Here is a 16,065-nt window from a genome sequence, read left to right as displayed (position 1 = left end):
AAAAAGGAAAATAAATAAACAGAAATATGGGTTTTATTTACAATGGTGTTTGTTCTTCACTGGTTGCCCTTTTCTTGTGGCAACAGACCACAAATGGTATTTCACCCAGTAGATATGGGAGTTTATAAAAATTGGGTTTGTTTTCCAATTCTTTGTGGATCTGTGTAATCTGAGGGAAATATGTGTATCTAATATGGTCATACATTTGGTAGGAGGTTAGGAAGTGCAGCTCAGTTTCCAACTCATTTTGTGGGCAGTGTTCTCTCTCTCTCTCTCTCTCTCTCTCTCTCTCTCTCTCTCTCTCTCTCTCTCTCTCTCTCTCCCTGTTATGATCTGATCTAAAGCAGGTGCTCACTCTACCTCCAGTACATTAGCAGGACATCTAGTGAAATCTCTATAAAAACATGAGAGAGAGGGATGTGGAGAGAAAGATGGAGAAAGAAGGAGTGGGAGAAAGAGAGAGAGAGAGAGGGAGAGTGGTTTTATGAAGAAGAGAGGGGGACTTGCTGCAGACCACATGAATTCAGAATGAGGATGAGGATCGTGGGGAGAGCAGGGTGTAGATCCATCCTGGATAGACTTATTAGAGGGTGACTAATTCCCATGTTTCCCAGGGTTCCATGTTTCCCAGGGAACCTACACATTGATCCAGCCAGGACATGAGATGGAGTGGAAGCAAGGCTGTGTGAGAGGGAAGGAGTGGGAAGGAGAGGAGAGGGAGAGGGAAGGGAAGGAGTGGGAAGGAGAGGAGAGGGAGAGGGAAGGGAAGGAGTGGGAAGGAGAGGAGAGGGAGAGGGAAGGGAAGGAGTGGGGAGTGAACGGGGAGTGAACGGGAATTGAGAAAGGAAGTGAGGGGTAGATAATGGAGATGAGACTGTGTTTGTGTGCGTGTGTGTGTGTGTGCGTGTGTGTGTGTGTGTGTTTGTGTGCGTGTGCATGTGTGTGTGCGCGTGTGTGTGTGTGTGTTTAGGGGCTCATGTGTTCTCTGCAGCCTTGTCCACAGTGTAGATCCAGTGTCAGTTGATAGACTCTGGTCTGTCCTGCCTGACAGGACTCTGTCAAGAAGCAAAGGAACAGCTGGATGATAGAGGGAGTGAAGAGAGGAGAGGAAGAGTACAGTTCAGGTCCCAGGCTCTAGTCCCTGGGAGAGGAGAGGAAGAGTACAGGCCAGGTCCCAGGCTCTAGTCCCTGGGAGAGGAGAGGAAGAGTACAGGCCAGGTCCCAGGCTTTAGTCCCTGGGAGAGGAGAGGAAGAGTACAGGCCAGGTCCCAGGCTCTAGTCCCTGGGAGAGGAGAGGAAGAGTACAGGCCAGGTCCCAGGCTCTAGTCCCTGGGAGAGGAGAGGAAGAGTACAGGCCAGGTCCCAGGCTCTAGTCCCTGGGAGAGGAGAGGAAGAGTACAGGCCAGGTCCCAGGCTCTAGTCCCTGGGAGAGGAGAGGAAGAGTACAGGCCAGGTCCCAGGCTCTAGTCCCTGGGAGAGGAGAGGAAGAGTACAGGCCAGGTCCCAGGCTCTAGTCCCTGGGAGAGGAGAGGAAGAGTACAGGCCAGGTCCCAGGCTCTAGTCCCTGGGAGAGGAGAGTAGGGGAGGGAGAGGGAAAGAGGGAGAGAAGGGAGAGAGGAAGGAAAGGCGGGGAGGGAGGGGAATGAAGGGGAGAGGAGGGAAGGGAAGGGGAGGGGAGGGAGAGGAGTGAATGGGAGAAGATGGGAGGGAGAAGAGGGAGAAAAGGGAAGGGGAGGGGAGGGAGAAAAGGGAAGGGGAGGGAGAAGAGGGAAGGGGAGTGAGAGGGGAGGCGAGGGAGAAGAGGGAAGGGGAGAGAGAAGAGGGAAGGGGAGTGAGAGGGGATGGAAGGGGAGGGGGAGGTGAGGGAGAAGAAGGAAGGGGAGGGAGAGGGAAGGGGAGGGAGAGGGAAGGGAAGGGAGAGGGAAGGAGAGGGGAGGGAGAGGGAAGGGGAGGGAGAGGGAAGGGAAGGGAGAGGGAAGGAGAGGGAAGGGAAGGAAGGGGAGGGAGAGGGAAGGAGAGGGAGAGGGAGGGAGAGGGAAGGGAAGGAAGGGGAGGGAGAGGGAAGGGGAGGGAAGGAGAGGAGAGAGGGAAGGGAAGGGGAGGGAAGGAGAGGGAAGGAGAGGGAAGGGGAGGGAGAGGGAAGGAGAGGGAGAGGGAAGGGAATGAAGGGGAGGGAGAGGGAAGGGGAGGGAGAGGGAGAGGGAAGGAGAGGGAGAGGGAAGGGGAGGGAGAGGGAAGGGAAGGAGAGGGAAGGAGAGGGAAGGGGAGGGAGAGGGAAGGAGAGGGAGAGGGAAGGGGAGGGAGAGGGAAGGAGAGGGAAGGGAAGGAAGGGGAGGGAGAGGGAAGGAGAGGGAGAGGGGAGGAGAGGGAAGGGAAGGAAGGGGAGGGAGAGGGAAGGGGAGGGAAGGAGAGGGAAGGGAAGGGGAGGGAAGGAGAGGGAAGGGGAGGGAGAGGGAAGGAGAGGGAAGGGAATGAAGGGGAGGGAGAGGGAAGGGGAGGGAGAGGGAGAGGGAAGGAGAGGGAGAGGGAAGGGGAGGGAGAGGGAAGGGAAGGAGAGGGAAGGAGAGGGAAGGGGAGGGAGAGGGAAGGAGAGGGAGAGGGAAGGGGAGGGAGAGGGAAGGAGAGGGGAGGGAGAGGGGAGGGGAGGAGAGGGATGGGAAGGGGAGGGAGAGGGAAGGAGAGGGAAGGGAAGGGAGGGAGAGGTAAGGAGAGGGAGAGGGAAGGGAAGGGGAGGGAGAGAAAAGGAGAGGGAAGGGAAGGGGAGGGAGAGGGAAGGGGAGGGAGAGTGAAGGGAAGGGGAGGGAGAGGGAAGGAGAGGGAGAGGGAAGGGAAGGGGAGGGAGAGGGAAGGAGAGGGAGAGGGAAGGGAAGGGGAGTGAGAGGGGATCCTGTTGAGAGAGTAGTGAGGCCAGCTGGTAAATTGTCATTTTGGTAACTCCCTTGTAGGATTGCTTCAGGAGAGCTGCCACATAACTGAAAAGCAAATGACAGCAGTTAACACCACCTTTATCTCTTGAACTGATCAAATGAATGATCCTGGTTCACACTGTGTGTGTATGTGTGTGTGTTAGCATGTCGGTGTTTGTTGTTTGTAGCCTCTCTGACATGGGCAGATAAATCAGAAAGCGTTGGAATACTAGGGGGGATTATGTTGCCCTCTGGTGTAAAATGCTGTCTCAGTCTGTACTTGGTTACTGAGGTCTATGTAATGACTGTAATATGGACTCTCTCTCTCTCTCTCTCTCTCTCTCTCTCTCTCTCTCTCTCTCTCTCTCTCTCTCTCTAGGGGTGCTCTGGGTCATCATGTGAAGGGAAATGTGACTGCAGTGGAGTGAAAGGAACAAAGGTGAGCATTCTATCCATCAGTTCCTCATTGTCTATCAGTTTCATATTGGTTGTCTTCTCTCGCTTTTCTTCAGGTTGTGTCTCACTTTTTCACCTACTCTCTCTAAGATCCCCACCAAGAAACTACAGATTGTACAACTTCAAAACAGTCCAGAATCCCTGATAGGCTCAAAGGGGCGTAGCAGAGCGCGGTTTGTGGGTTCCGGGTTAGGGGTCAGGGGTCAGCCCAGTGGGACTTAGTAGTAGCAGAGGGCCAACACGGAGCAGGGATCAGGATGGAGAAGGACTGGAATCAGGTGGAATTAGAGCATGTCCGGACACACAGCTGGGCTGAGAGCGCATTCCTACCAGACCAAACAGTCTCTAATCCAGTCTTGAAACAGTAATGCACTGTAAAAGTCAATCCAGCAATCATGCAGTGTTTCTAATTGTGGTTAAAAGTTTCCAAGAAGATCTACAGACACTGCCTTTATTATCTTCCAGTAACAAGGACACAATGAGAGCAGCACCTTCTCAGGGAGCTCAGAAAACAACAATTGCATTGCTACTCTATGTGTATTAGACACATTAGAACCTAGCAACAGTGTCTTATCTACTCTGTGTTCAAGAAACAGTAGCCAGACAGAGATTGTCCACAGAGGACTACTGTGTGCTGTGTGTTCTCTGGAGCCAGGCCTGTACTGACTGACTGACAGGCTGAGCCTGGTGAGGTCATACCTCACGTCTCAGTCTCTGTTGAAAGGTGTTGAAGACTGGCAAATCAACCGCTGTTTCAACTCTCCATGCATATGTTCACTATGATGATGTCACGTCCTGTCGCCCACGACGGCGGTTCTGTTCCCTTGGCAACCAGCCCGTGTCCTGGTTCCCATGGCCCAGAACGTTATGTTGGTGAGCTTTAGGAATGGAGGGAGGTAGAAGAAAGAGGCAGCAGGGCGAGAGAGTAAAGGCATCAGCTTCCCATTCAAAACAGTTCAGATTATGATTGCATTTTATGACGTTTTTGTTAATTTTGGTTTTCGATAAGGCTGTTCACACAACATTTTAACATTTTAACCTCTACGCTCCTTTGTGTTTGCTGTGATTCAATGAGAAACAAATTATATTCATGCAACAACAACAACAAAAAATCACTTGAGAAACACTGCACAAAACATCTTAGTTAGATGTAAGATTGAGCGACTAAGATCTTTTCTACAAAAACGTCAGAATGAATAGCAGATTTCTTGAGTTATCTTAGATTCATTCGGACTATTTTGAGGAAGTGTAGATGGATAAACTGTACTATTGACACTTTTGTCTCGTTTTTCAAGCGTAGGTCGTATAAGGGAGTGTGGTCAGCCGACCTGAAGCATGCTGACGCCTTAAGAAACACAGACACACATAAAGGGCTCCAAATACCCCCCACGCCTCCTCTCCCTTCTAGTTCCCTGTCTTTCACTCTTGGCAGCTCAGACTGTAGTTCAATGGACAAGAGCCAATGATTTATACAGTTGAAGTCAGAAGTTTACATACACTGAGGTTGGAGTCATTAAATCTTGTTTTTTAACCACTCCACAAATGTCTTGTTAACAAACTATAGTTTTGGCAAGTCGGTTAGGACATCTACTTTGTGCATGACACAAGTCATTGTTTACAGACAGATGATTTCACTCATAATTCACTGTGTCACAATTCCAGTGGGTCAGAAGTTTACATACACTAAGTTGACTGTGCTTTTAAACAGCTTTGAAAATTCCCGAAAATGATGTCATGGCTTTACAAGCTTCTGATAGGCTAATTGACATCATTTGAGCCAATTGGAGGTGTCCCTGTGGATGTATTTCAAGACCTACCTTCAAACTCAGTGCCTCTTTGCTTGACATCATGGGAAAATCAAAAGAAATCAGCCAAGTTGTAGACCTCCACAAGTCTGGTTCATCCTTGGGAGCCATTTCCAAACGCCAGAAGGTACCACATTCATCTGTACAAACATGCAAGTATAAACACCATGGGACCACGCAGCTGTCATACCGCTCAGGAAGGAGCCGCGTTCTGTCTCCTAGAGATGAACGTACTTTGGCACGATATGTGCAAATCAATCCCAGAACAACAGCAAAGGACCTTGTGAAGATGCTGGAGGAAACAGGTACAAAAGTATCTATATCCACAGTAAAACGAGTCCTATATCGTCATAACCTGAAAGACCGCTCAGCAAAGAAGAAACCACTGCTCCAAAACCACCATAAAAACGCCAGACTACGGTTTGCAACTGTACATGAGGACAAAGATCATACTTTTTGGAGAAATGTCCTCTGGTCTGATGAAACAAAAATAGAACTGTTTGGCCATAATGACCATTGTTTTGTTTGGATGCAAAAGGGCGAGGCTTGCAAGCCGAAGAACACCATCCCAAAGGTGAAGCACGGGGGTGGCACCATCATGTTGTGGGGGTGCTTTGCTGCAGGAGGGACTGGTGCACGTCACAAAATAGATGGCTTCATGATAAGGAAAATTATGTGGATATATTGAAGCAACATCTCGAGACATCAGTCAGGAAGTTAAAGCTTGGTTGCAAATGGGTCTTCCAAATGGACAATGACCCCAAGCATACTTCCAAAGTTGTGGCAAAATTGCTTAAGGACAACAAAGTCAAGGTATTGGAGTGGCCATCACAAAGCCCTGACCTCAGTCCTATAGAAAATGTGCGGGCAGAACTGAAAAAGCGTGTGTGAGCAAGGAGGCCTACAAACCTGACTCAGTTACACCAGCTCTGTCAGGAGGAATGGGCCAAAATTCACCCAACTTATTGTGGGAAGCTTGTGGAAGGTTACCCGAAACGTTTGACCCAAGTTAAACAATTTAATTAAAGGCAATGCTACCAAATTGTCACGTTCTGACCTTAGTTCTGTTATTATATCTTTGTTTTAGAATGGTCAGGGCGTGAGTTGGGTGGGTTGTTTATGTTCGTTTTTTTATCATTTGGGATTTCTGTGTTCGGCCTAGTATGGTTCTCAATCAGAGGCAGCTGTCAATCGTTGTCCCTTATTGAGAATCATACTTAGGTAGCCTGGTTTCACTTTTGAGTTGTGGGTGTTTGTCTTCCGTGTTAGTGTTCATACCACACGGGACTGTTTCGTTCATATCACGTTTATTGTTTTGTATTTCGTAGTGTTCAGTTTATGTATTAAAATAAACATTATGGACACTTATTCTCTCTATTATTATTCTGACATTTCACATTAAACCAATCTCCAAAACAGGTTAAAATAAAGTGGTGATCCTAACTGACCAAAGACAGGGAAGTTTTACTAGGATTAAATGTCAGGGTTTAAATGTATTTGGCTAAGGTGTATGTAAACTTCCGACTTCAAATGTATATACAGTGCATTCGGAAAGTATTCAGACCCCTTGACTTTTTCCACATTTTGTTACTTTACAGCCTTATTCCACAATGTATTAGATAGTTTCCTCCCCTCATTAATCTACACACAATACCCCATTATGACTATGCAAAATCAGGTTTCCACAAATGTTTGCAAATGTATTAAAAATACAAATACAATTCAGACCATTTACTCGGTACTTTGCTGAAGCACTTTTGGCAGCGATTACAGCCTCCAGTCTTCTTGGGTATGACTCTACAAGCTTGGCACACCTGTATTTGTGGAGTTTCTCCCATTCTTCTCTGCAGATCATCTCAAGCTCTGTCAGGTTGGATGGATAGCGTTGCTGCACACCTATTTTCAGGTCTCTCCAGAGATGTTCGATCAGGTTCAAGTACGGTCTCTTGCTGGGCCACTCAAGGGCATTCAGAGACTTGTCCCGAAGCCACTCACTCCTGTGTTGTCTTGGCTGTGTGCGTAGGGTCGTTGTCCTGTTGGAAGGTGAACCTTCGCCACAGTCTGAGGTCCTGAGCACTTTGGAGCAGTTTTTTTTTAATCAAAGATCTCTGTACTTTGATCTGTTAATCCTTCCCTCGATCTTGACTAGTCTCCCAGTGCCTGCTGCTGGAAAACATCCCCACAGCATGATGCTGCCACCACGATGCTTCACGGTAGGAATGGTATTGGCCAGGTGATGAGTGGTGCAAGGTTTCCTCCAGACATGACGCTTGGAATTCAGGCCAAAGAGTCCAATCTTGGGTTCATCAGACCAGAGAATCTTGTTTCTCATTGTCATGTCATGTGCCTTTTACTGAAGAGTGGCTTCTGTCTGGCCACTACCATAAAGGCCTGATTGGTGGAGTGCTACAGAGATGGTTGTCCTTCTGAAAGGTTCTCCCATCTCCACAGAGGAACTCTGGAGCTCTGTCAGAGTGACCATCAGGTTCTTGGTCACATCCCTGGCCAAGGCCCTTCTCCCCAGATTGCTCAGTTTGACCAGGCGGCCAGCTCTAGGAAGAGTCTTGATGGTTCCAAACTTCTTCATTTTAAGAATGATGGAGGCCACTGTGTTCTTGGGGACCTTCAATGCTGCAGATATTGTTTGGTACCTTTCCCCAGATCTGTGCCTCGACACAATACTGTCTCGGCGCTCTACGGACAATTCCTTCAACCTCATGGCTTGTTTTTTTCTCTGACATCACGGTCAACAGTGGGACCTAATATAGACAGGTATGTGCCTTTCCAAATCATGTCCAATCAATTGAATTTACGACAGGTGGACTCCAATCAAGTTGTAGAAACATCTCAAGGATGATCAATGGAAACAGGATGCACCTGAGCTCAATTTCGAGTTTCATAGCAAAGGGTTTGAATGCTTATGTAAATAAGGTATTTAAAAAATAAATAAATACCAACCTGTTTTCGCTTTGTCATTATGGGGTTTTGTGTGTAGATTGATGAGGATTTTAAAAATCTAATCCATTTTAGAATACGGCTTTAACGTAACAAATATGGAAAAAGTGAAGGGGTTTGAATACTTTCAGAATGCAATACACCAAATGATCTATAGGGGGCGCTGTGTTGAAGCCACATTGCCTTCATCTTGGCACTCCGCCACCGTTGTAAAAAAATACATGTTTAAGCTATGGACATGCATTTGTTAATATGTACATTATATTTTGCCATATGTATTCTATTACAAACACCTTAATGCATACTTATACATTATATTATGTCATCTAAACATACAAACAAAACATTTTATAATATTTAAAACATTTTCCTTAAGGTATAAACAAAAAAATACTTAAATACATGTCATTTTGTCCATGAAACATTTAATAGAACAGCTGTAGAATTTCATTTGGAGGACCTCTCCTACTGAGGAGTGCCAATATGACTCACTTGTGGCTTCAAAATCGCTCAGCGGACAATACATAGCAACCGCTAACCAGGGATAATATACATTGTTGGTCAGAGCAGACCACTCTGGCCTGAGAAAGGACTGTGGCTCCATCTGGTGGCAGATAGATGGAACACATGAACCAATCAGCTATTACTGTCTCATTAATCCTCTTCATAAACTCGTAAAAGTAACGTCCTCTCACTGTCAACTGCGTTTATTTTCAGCTTAACTTATATTTGTATGAACATAAGATTCAACAACTGAGACATAAACCGAACAAAGTTTTGCAGACATGTGACTGACGGAAATTGAATAATGTGTCCTTGAACAAAGGGGGGGTCAAAATCAAAAGTAACAGTCAGTATCTGATGTGGCCACTAGCTGCATTAAGTACTGCAGTGCTTCTCCTCCTCATGGACTGCACCAGACTTGCCAGTTCTTGCTGTGAGATGTTACCCCACTCTTCCACTAAGGCACCTGCAAGTTCCCGGACATTTCTGGTGGAATGGCCCTAACCTTCACCCTCCGATCCAACAGGTCTCAGACGTGCTCAATGGGATTGATATCCCGGCTCATCACTGGCCATGGCAGAACACTGACATTTCTGTCTTGCAGGAAATCACGCACATAACGAGCAGTATTGCTGGTGGCATTGTCATGCTGGAGGGTCATGTCAGGATGAGCCTGCAGGAAGGGTACCACATGAGGGAGGAGGATGTCTTCCCTGTAACGCACAGGGTTGAGATTGCCTGCATTGACAACAAGCTCAGTGCGATGATGCTGTGACACACCGCCCCAGACCATGACGGACCCTCCATCTCCAAATCGATCCCGCTCCAGAGTACAGGCCTCGGTGTAAAGCTCATTCCTCCAACAATAAACGTGAATCCGACCATCACCCCTGGTGAGACAAAACCGTGACTCGTCAGTGAAGAGCACTTTTTGCCAGTCCTGTCTGGTCCAGTGACGGAGTGTTTGTGCCCATAGGCGACGTTGTTGCCAGGGATGTCTGGTGAGGACCTTCCTTACAACAGGCCTACAAGCCCTCAGTCCAGCCTCTCTCAGCCTATTGCGGACAGTCTGAGCACTGATGGAGGGATTGTGAGTTCCTGGTGTAACTCGGGCAGTTGTTGTTGCCATCCTGTACCTGTCCCGCAGGTGTGATGTTCGGATGTACCGATCCTGTGCAAGTGTTGTTACACGTGGTCTGCCACTGCGAGGGTGATCAGCTGTCCATCCTGTCTCCCTGTAGCGCTGTCTTAGGCGTCTCACAGTACGGATATTGCAATTTATATCCCTGGCCACATCTGTAGTCCTCATGCCTCCTTGCAGCATGCCTGAGGCACGTTCACGCAGATGAGCAGGGACCCTGGGCCTCTTTCTGTTGGTGTTTTTCAGAGACAGTAGAAAGGCCTCTTTAGTGTCCTAAGTTTTCATAACTGTGACCTTAATTGCCTACCATCTGTAAGCTGTTAGTGTCTTAACGACCGTTCCACAGGTGCATGTTCATGAATCATTTATGGTTCAATGAACAAGTATGGGAAACCGTGTTTAAACCCTTTACAATGAAATTATTTGGATTTTTACAAATTATCTTTGAAAGACAGGGTCCTGAAACAGGGACGTTTCTTTTTATGCTGAGTTTATATACAGTACTGGTCAGAAGTTTGGACACACCTACTCATTCAAGGGTTTTTCTTCATTTGTACTATTTTCTACATTGTATGATAATAGTTAAGACATTAAAACTATGAAGTAACACATATAGAATCATATAGTAACCAAAAAAATGTTAAAGTAGCCACCCTTTGCCTTGATGACAGCTTTGCACACTCATCCCAAACCATCTCAATTGTGTTGAGGTCGGATTGTGGAGGCCAGGTCATCTGATGCAGCACTCCATCACTCTCCTTCTTGGTCAAGTAGCCCTTACACAGCCTGGAAGTGTGGTGGGTTATTGTCCTGTTGAAAAACAAATGATAGTCCCACTAAGTGCAAACCAGATGGGATGGTGTATCACTGCAGAATACTGTGGTAGCCATGCTGGTTAAGTGTGCTTTGAATTCTAAATAAATCACAGATCATCAGCAATTCAACCATGAAGGCCTGATTCACACAGTCTCCTCTGAACAGTTGATGTTGAGTTGTGTCTGTTACTTGAACTCTGTGAAGCATTTATTTGGCTGCAATTTCTGAGGCTGGTAACGCTAATGAACTTATCCTCTGCAGCAGAAGTAACTCTGGGTTTTCCTTTCCTGTGGCGGTCCTCATGAGAGCCAGTTTCATCATTGCGCTTTATGGTTTTTGCGACTGCACTTGAAGAAACTTTCAAAGTTCTTGAAATGTTCCGTATTGACTGACCTTCATGTCTTAAAGTAATGATGGGCTGTCTCTCTGCTTATTTGAGCTGTTCTTGCCATAATATGGACTTGGTCTTTTACCAAATAGGGCTATCTTCTGTATACCACCCCTACATTGTCACAACACAACGGATTGGCTCAAACATATTAAGAAATAACGAAATTCCACAAATGAACTTTTAACAAGGCACACCTGTTAAGTAAAATTCATTCCAGATGACTACCTCTTGAAGCTGGTTGAGAGCGTGTGCAAATTTTTCCTCAAGGCAAAGGGTGGCTACTTTGAGCATCTCAAATGTAAAATATATTTTGTTTAACACTTTTTTGGTTACTACATGATTCCATATGTGTTATTTCATGGTTTTGATGTCTTCACTATTATTACGTAGAAAATAGTAACAATAAGACACTTTTGACTGGTACTGTATATATATATATATATATATATATATTTAGGATGCTAAACCTAACCATAATGTTGAAAAACACGAAACTGACCAGCCTCTGTGGTAACTTCACCCAACTCTGTTTAACTATTTTTGTGTCTCCTGTAGGGTGAGCGTGGATTTCCTGGTCTCCAAGGCAACATGGGGTTCCCGGGCATGCAGGGCCATGAGGGACCCGCTGGGCCGATGGGCCCTAAGGTGAGTGACAGCTCCAGACCCCACCCCCTTCACAGTATCACCCACCCACTAAGATACCCGACTTGGGAGAGCACAATAATGACAATTACCATGATTATAACAGATTTTTTTTTTTTATCACAAAAAATAAGTCATGTCACGACTACATCTTCTCTATGTCACCTTAATATCACTTCAATGTCACTTGTCTCTTCCCAGGGAGAGTATGGCGAGTCGGGAACTCCCGGGATGAAAGGAACACGTGTGAGTATAATAATGCTATCAGAGAAGACCCCACCTGGTCTGGAAACCAGTGTCTACTTTCCTGTAGCATTTTAGCTTTTGTTTGGACCACCTTTCCAACAATGCAGAGTTGAAGATTAAGTAGAAATAAATTAAACATGTGGAATAAATAGACAGTGAATAATGAATAACAATATTAAATAAAAATAACATGACTATATATAGGAAGTACCAGTACTGAGTCGATGTGCAGGGGTACGATGTAATTGAGGTAGCTACAGTATGTACATATAGGTAGGGGTAAAGTGACTAGGCAACAGGAAATATAATAGACAGTAGCAGCAGGGTATGTAGTGAGTGTGAAAATCTGTGTGTGAGTGTGTGTGTGTGGCGTCAGTATCTACATGTGTACATGTTATTTGTGTGTGGGCGTATGTAGCATGTGTGTATGTTTGTGCTGGGGTATCAGTGTAAGAATCCGTGAGTGTGTGGGTACAATCCAGTGTGTGTGCATAGAGTCAGTGCAGGAGAGTCAGTGCAGGAGAGTTAGAGCAGGAGAGTCAGTGCAGGAGAGTTAGTGCAGGAGAGTCAGTGCAGGAGAGTCAGTGCAGGAGCGTTAGAGCAGGAGAGTAAGAGCAGGAGAGTCCGTGCAGGAGAGTCAGTGCAGGAGAGTTAGAGCAGGAGAGTTAGAGCAGGAGAGTTAGAGCAGGAGAGTCAGTACAGGAGAGTCAGTGCAGGACAGTCAGTGCAGGAGAGTTAGTGCAGGAGAGTCAGCGCAGGAGAGTTAGAGCAGGAGAGTCAGTGCAGGAGAGTTAGAGCAGGAGAGTCAGAGTAGGAGAGTTAGAGCAGGAGAGTTAGAGCAGGAGAGTTAGAGCAGGAGAGTCAGTGCAGGAGAGTCAGTGCAGGAGAGTTAGAGCAGGAGAGTCAGTGCAGGAGAGTCAGTGCAGGAGAGTTAGAGCAGGAGAGTCAGTGCAGGAGAGTCAGTGCAGGAGAGTTAGAGCAGGAGAGTCAGTGCAGGAGAGTTAGAGCAGGAGAGTCAGTGCGGGAGAGTTAGAGCAGGAGAGTCAGTGCAGGAGAGTCATTGCAGGAGAGTTAGAGCAGGAGAGTTAGAGCAGGAGAGTCAGTGCAGGAGAGTCAGTGCAGGAGAATTAGAGCAGGAGAGTCAGTGCAGGAGAGTCCGTGCAGGAGAGTCAGTGCATTAGAGTTAGAGCAGGAGAGTCAGTGCAGGAGAGTTAGAGCAGGAGAGTTAGAGCAGGAGAGTCAGTGCAGGAGAGTCAGTGCAGGAGAGTTAGAGCAGGAGAGTTAGAGCAGGAGAGTCAGTGCAGGAGAGTCAGTGCATGAAAGTCAGTGCAGGAGAGTTAGAGCAGGAGAGTCAGTGCAGGAGAGTCAGTGCAGGAGAGTTAGAGCAGGAGAGTCAGTGCAGGAGAGTTAGAGCAGGAGAGTCAGTGCAGGAGAGTTAGAGCAGGAGAGTCAGTGCAGGAGAGTTAGAGCAGGAGAGTTAGAGCAGGAGAGTTAGAGCAGGAGAGTTAGAGCAGGAGAGTCAGTGCAGGAGAGTCAGTGCAGGAGAGTCAGTGCAGGAGAGTTAGAGCAGGAGAGTTAGAGCAGGAGAGTCAGTGCAGGAGAGTTAGAGCAGGAGAGTTAGAGCAGGAGAGTCAGTACAGGAGAGTCAGTGCAGGACAGTCAGTGCAGGAGAGTTAGTGCAGGAGAGTCAGCGCAGGAGAGTTAGAGCAGGAGAGTCAGTGCAGGAGAGTTAGAGCAGGAGAGTCAGAGTAGGAGAGTTAGAGCAGGAGGGTTAGAGCAGGAGAGTCAGTGCAGGAGAGTTAGAGCAGGAGAGTCAGTGCAGGAGCGTTAGAGCAGGAGAGTAAGAGCAGGAGAGTCCGTGCAGGAGAGTCAGTGCAGGAGAGTTAGAGCAGGAGAGTTAGAGCAGGAGAGTCAGTACAGGAGAGTCAGTGCAGGACAGTCAGTGCAGGAGAGTTAGTGGAGGAGAGTCAGCGCAGGAGAGTTAGAGCAGGAGAGTCAGTGCAGGAGAGTTAGAGCAGGAGAGTCAGAGTAGGAGAGTTAGAGCAGGAGAGTTAGAGCAGGAGAGTCAGTGCAGGAGAGTCAGTGCAGGAGAGTTGGAGCAGGAGAGTCAGTGCAGGAGAGTCAGTGCAGGAGAGTCAGTGCAGGAGAGTCCGTGCAGGAGAGTCCGTGCAGGAGAGTCAGTGCAGGAGAGTCAGTGCAGGAGAGTTAGAGCAGGAGAGTCAGTGCAGGAGAGTTAGAGCAGGAGAGTCAGTGCAGGAGAGTCAGTGCAGGAGAGTTAGAGCAGGAGAGTCAGTGCAGGAGAGTCATTGCAGGAGAGTTAGAGCAGGAGAGTTAGAGCAGGAGAGTCAGTGCAGGAGAGTCAGTGCAGGAGAATTAGAGCAGGAGAGTCAGTGCAGGAGAGTCCGTGCAGGAGAGTCAGTGCATTAAAGTTAGAGCAGGAGAGTCAGTGCAGGAGAGTTAGAGCAGGAGAGTTAGAGCAGGAGAGTCAGTGCAGGAGAGTCAGTGCAGGAGAGTTAGAGCAGGAGAGTTAGAGCAGGAGAGTTAGAGCAGGAGAGTCAGTGCAGGAGAGTCAGTGCAGGAAAGTCAGTGCAGAAGAGTTAGAGCAGGAGAGTTAGAGCAGGAGAGTCAGTGCAGGAGAGTCAGTGCAGGAGAGTTAGAGCAGGAGAGTTAGAGCAGGAGAGTCAGTGCAGGAGAGTTAGAGCAGGAGAGTCAGTACAGGAGAGTCAGTGCAGGACAGTCAGTGCAGGAGAGTTAGTGCAGGAGAGTCAGCGCAGGAGAGTTAGAGCAGGAGAGTCAGTGCAGGAGAGTTAGAGCAGGAGAGTCAGAGTAGGAGAGTTAGAGCAGGAGAGTTAGAGCAGGAGAGTTAGAGCAGGAGAGTCAGTGCAGGAGAGTTAGAGCAGGAGAGTCAGAGCAGGAGAGTTAGAGCAGGAGAGTCAGTGCAGGAGAGTTAGAGCAGGAGAGTCAGAGTAGGAGAGTTAGAGCAGGAGAGTTAGAGCAGGAGAGTTAGAGCAGGAGAGTCAGTGCAGGAGAGTCAGTGCAGGAGAGTTAGAGCAGGAGAGTCAGTGCAGGAGAGTCAGTGCAGGAGAGTTAGAGCAGGAGAGTCAGTGCAGGAGAGTCAGTGCAGGAGAGTTAGAGCAGTGCAGGAGAGTCAGTGCAGGAGAGTTAGAGCAGGAGAGTTAGAGCAGGAGAGTCAGTGCAGGAGAGTCAGTGCAGGAGAGTTAGAGCAGGAGAGTTAGAGCAGGAGAGTTAGAGCAGGAGAGTCAGTGCAGGAAAGTCAGTGCAGGAGAGTTAGAGCAGGAGAGTCAGTGCAGGAGAGTCAGTGCAGGAGAGTTAGAGCAGGAGAGTCAGTGCAGGAGAGTCAGTGCAGGAGAGTCAGTGCAGGAGAGTTAGAGCAGGAGAGTTAGAGCAGGAGAGTTAGAGCAGGAGAGTCAGTGCAGGAGAGTCAGTGCAGGAGAGTTAGAGCAGGAGAGTTAGAGCAGGAGAGTCAGTGCAGGAGAGTCAGTGCAGGAGAGTTAGAGCCGGAGATTCAGTAAAGGAGAGTCAGTGCAGGACAGTCAGTGCAGGAGAGTTAGTGCAGGAGAGTCAGTGCAGGAGAGTCAGTGCAGGAGAATTAGAGCAGGAGAGTCCGTGCAGGAGAGTCAGTGCATTAGAGTTAGAGCAGGAGAGTCAGTGTAGGAGAGTTAGAGCAAGAGAGTTAGAGCAGGAGAGTCAGTGCAGGAGAGTCAGTGCAGGAGAGTTAGAGCAGGAGAGTTAGAGCAGGAGAGTTAGAGCAGGAGAGTCAGTGCAGGAGAGTCAGTGCAGGAAAGTCAGTGCAGGAGAGTTAGAGCAGGAGAGTTAGAGCAGGAGAGTTAGAGCAGGAGAGTCAGTGCAGGAGAGTCAGTGCAGGAGAGTTAGAGCAGGAGAGTTAGAGCAGGAGAGTCAGTGCAGGAGAGTTAGAGCAGGAGAGTCAGTACAGGAGAGTCAGTGCAGGACAGTCAGTGCAGGAGAGTTAGTGCAGGAGAGTCAGCGCAGGAGAGTTAGAGCAGGAGAGTCAGTGCAGGAGAGTTAGAGCAGGAGAGTCAGAGTAGGAGAGTTAGAGCAGGAGAGTTAGAGCAGGAGAGTTAGAGCAGGAGAGTTAGAGCAGGAGAGTCAGTGCAGGAGAGTCAGAGCAGGAGAGTTAGAGCAGGAGAGTCAGTGCAGGAGAGTTAGAGCAGGAGAGTCAGA

At 47.9% G+C, this 16,065-nt stretch overlaps 1 protein-coding gene across 1 annotated transcript in view; it reads left to right on the top strand.

Annotated features, from left to right (window-relative positions):
* The window catches only part of LOC115118045 (collagen alpha-1(IV) chain-like), an 85,798-nt gene that overhangs the window by 42,820 nt on the left and 26,913 nt on the right, over positions 1-16,065 (top strand). Inside the window, exons 2-4 of the mRNA XM_065014917.1 lie at positions 3,286-3,345; positions 11,530-11,619; positions 11,818-11,862. Of these exons, the coding sequence (XP_064870989.1) occupies positions 3,286-3,345; positions 11,530-11,619; positions 11,818-11,862 (195 nt within the window). The remainder of the gene's footprint in view (positions 1-3,285; positions 3,346-11,529; positions 11,620-11,817; positions 11,863-16,065) is intronic.

The sequence above is a fragment of the Oncorhynchus nerka genome, linkage group LG3 (assembly GCF_034236695.1).
Source record: "Oncorhynchus nerka isolate Pitt River linkage group LG3, Oner_Uvic_2.0, whole genome shotgun sequence".
Classification (NCBI taxonomy): domain Eukaryota; kingdom Metazoa; phylum Chordata; class Actinopteri; order Salmoniformes; family Salmonidae; genus Oncorhynchus; species Oncorhynchus nerka.
This window is presented reverse-complemented; position numbering and strand designations above follow the sequence as displayed.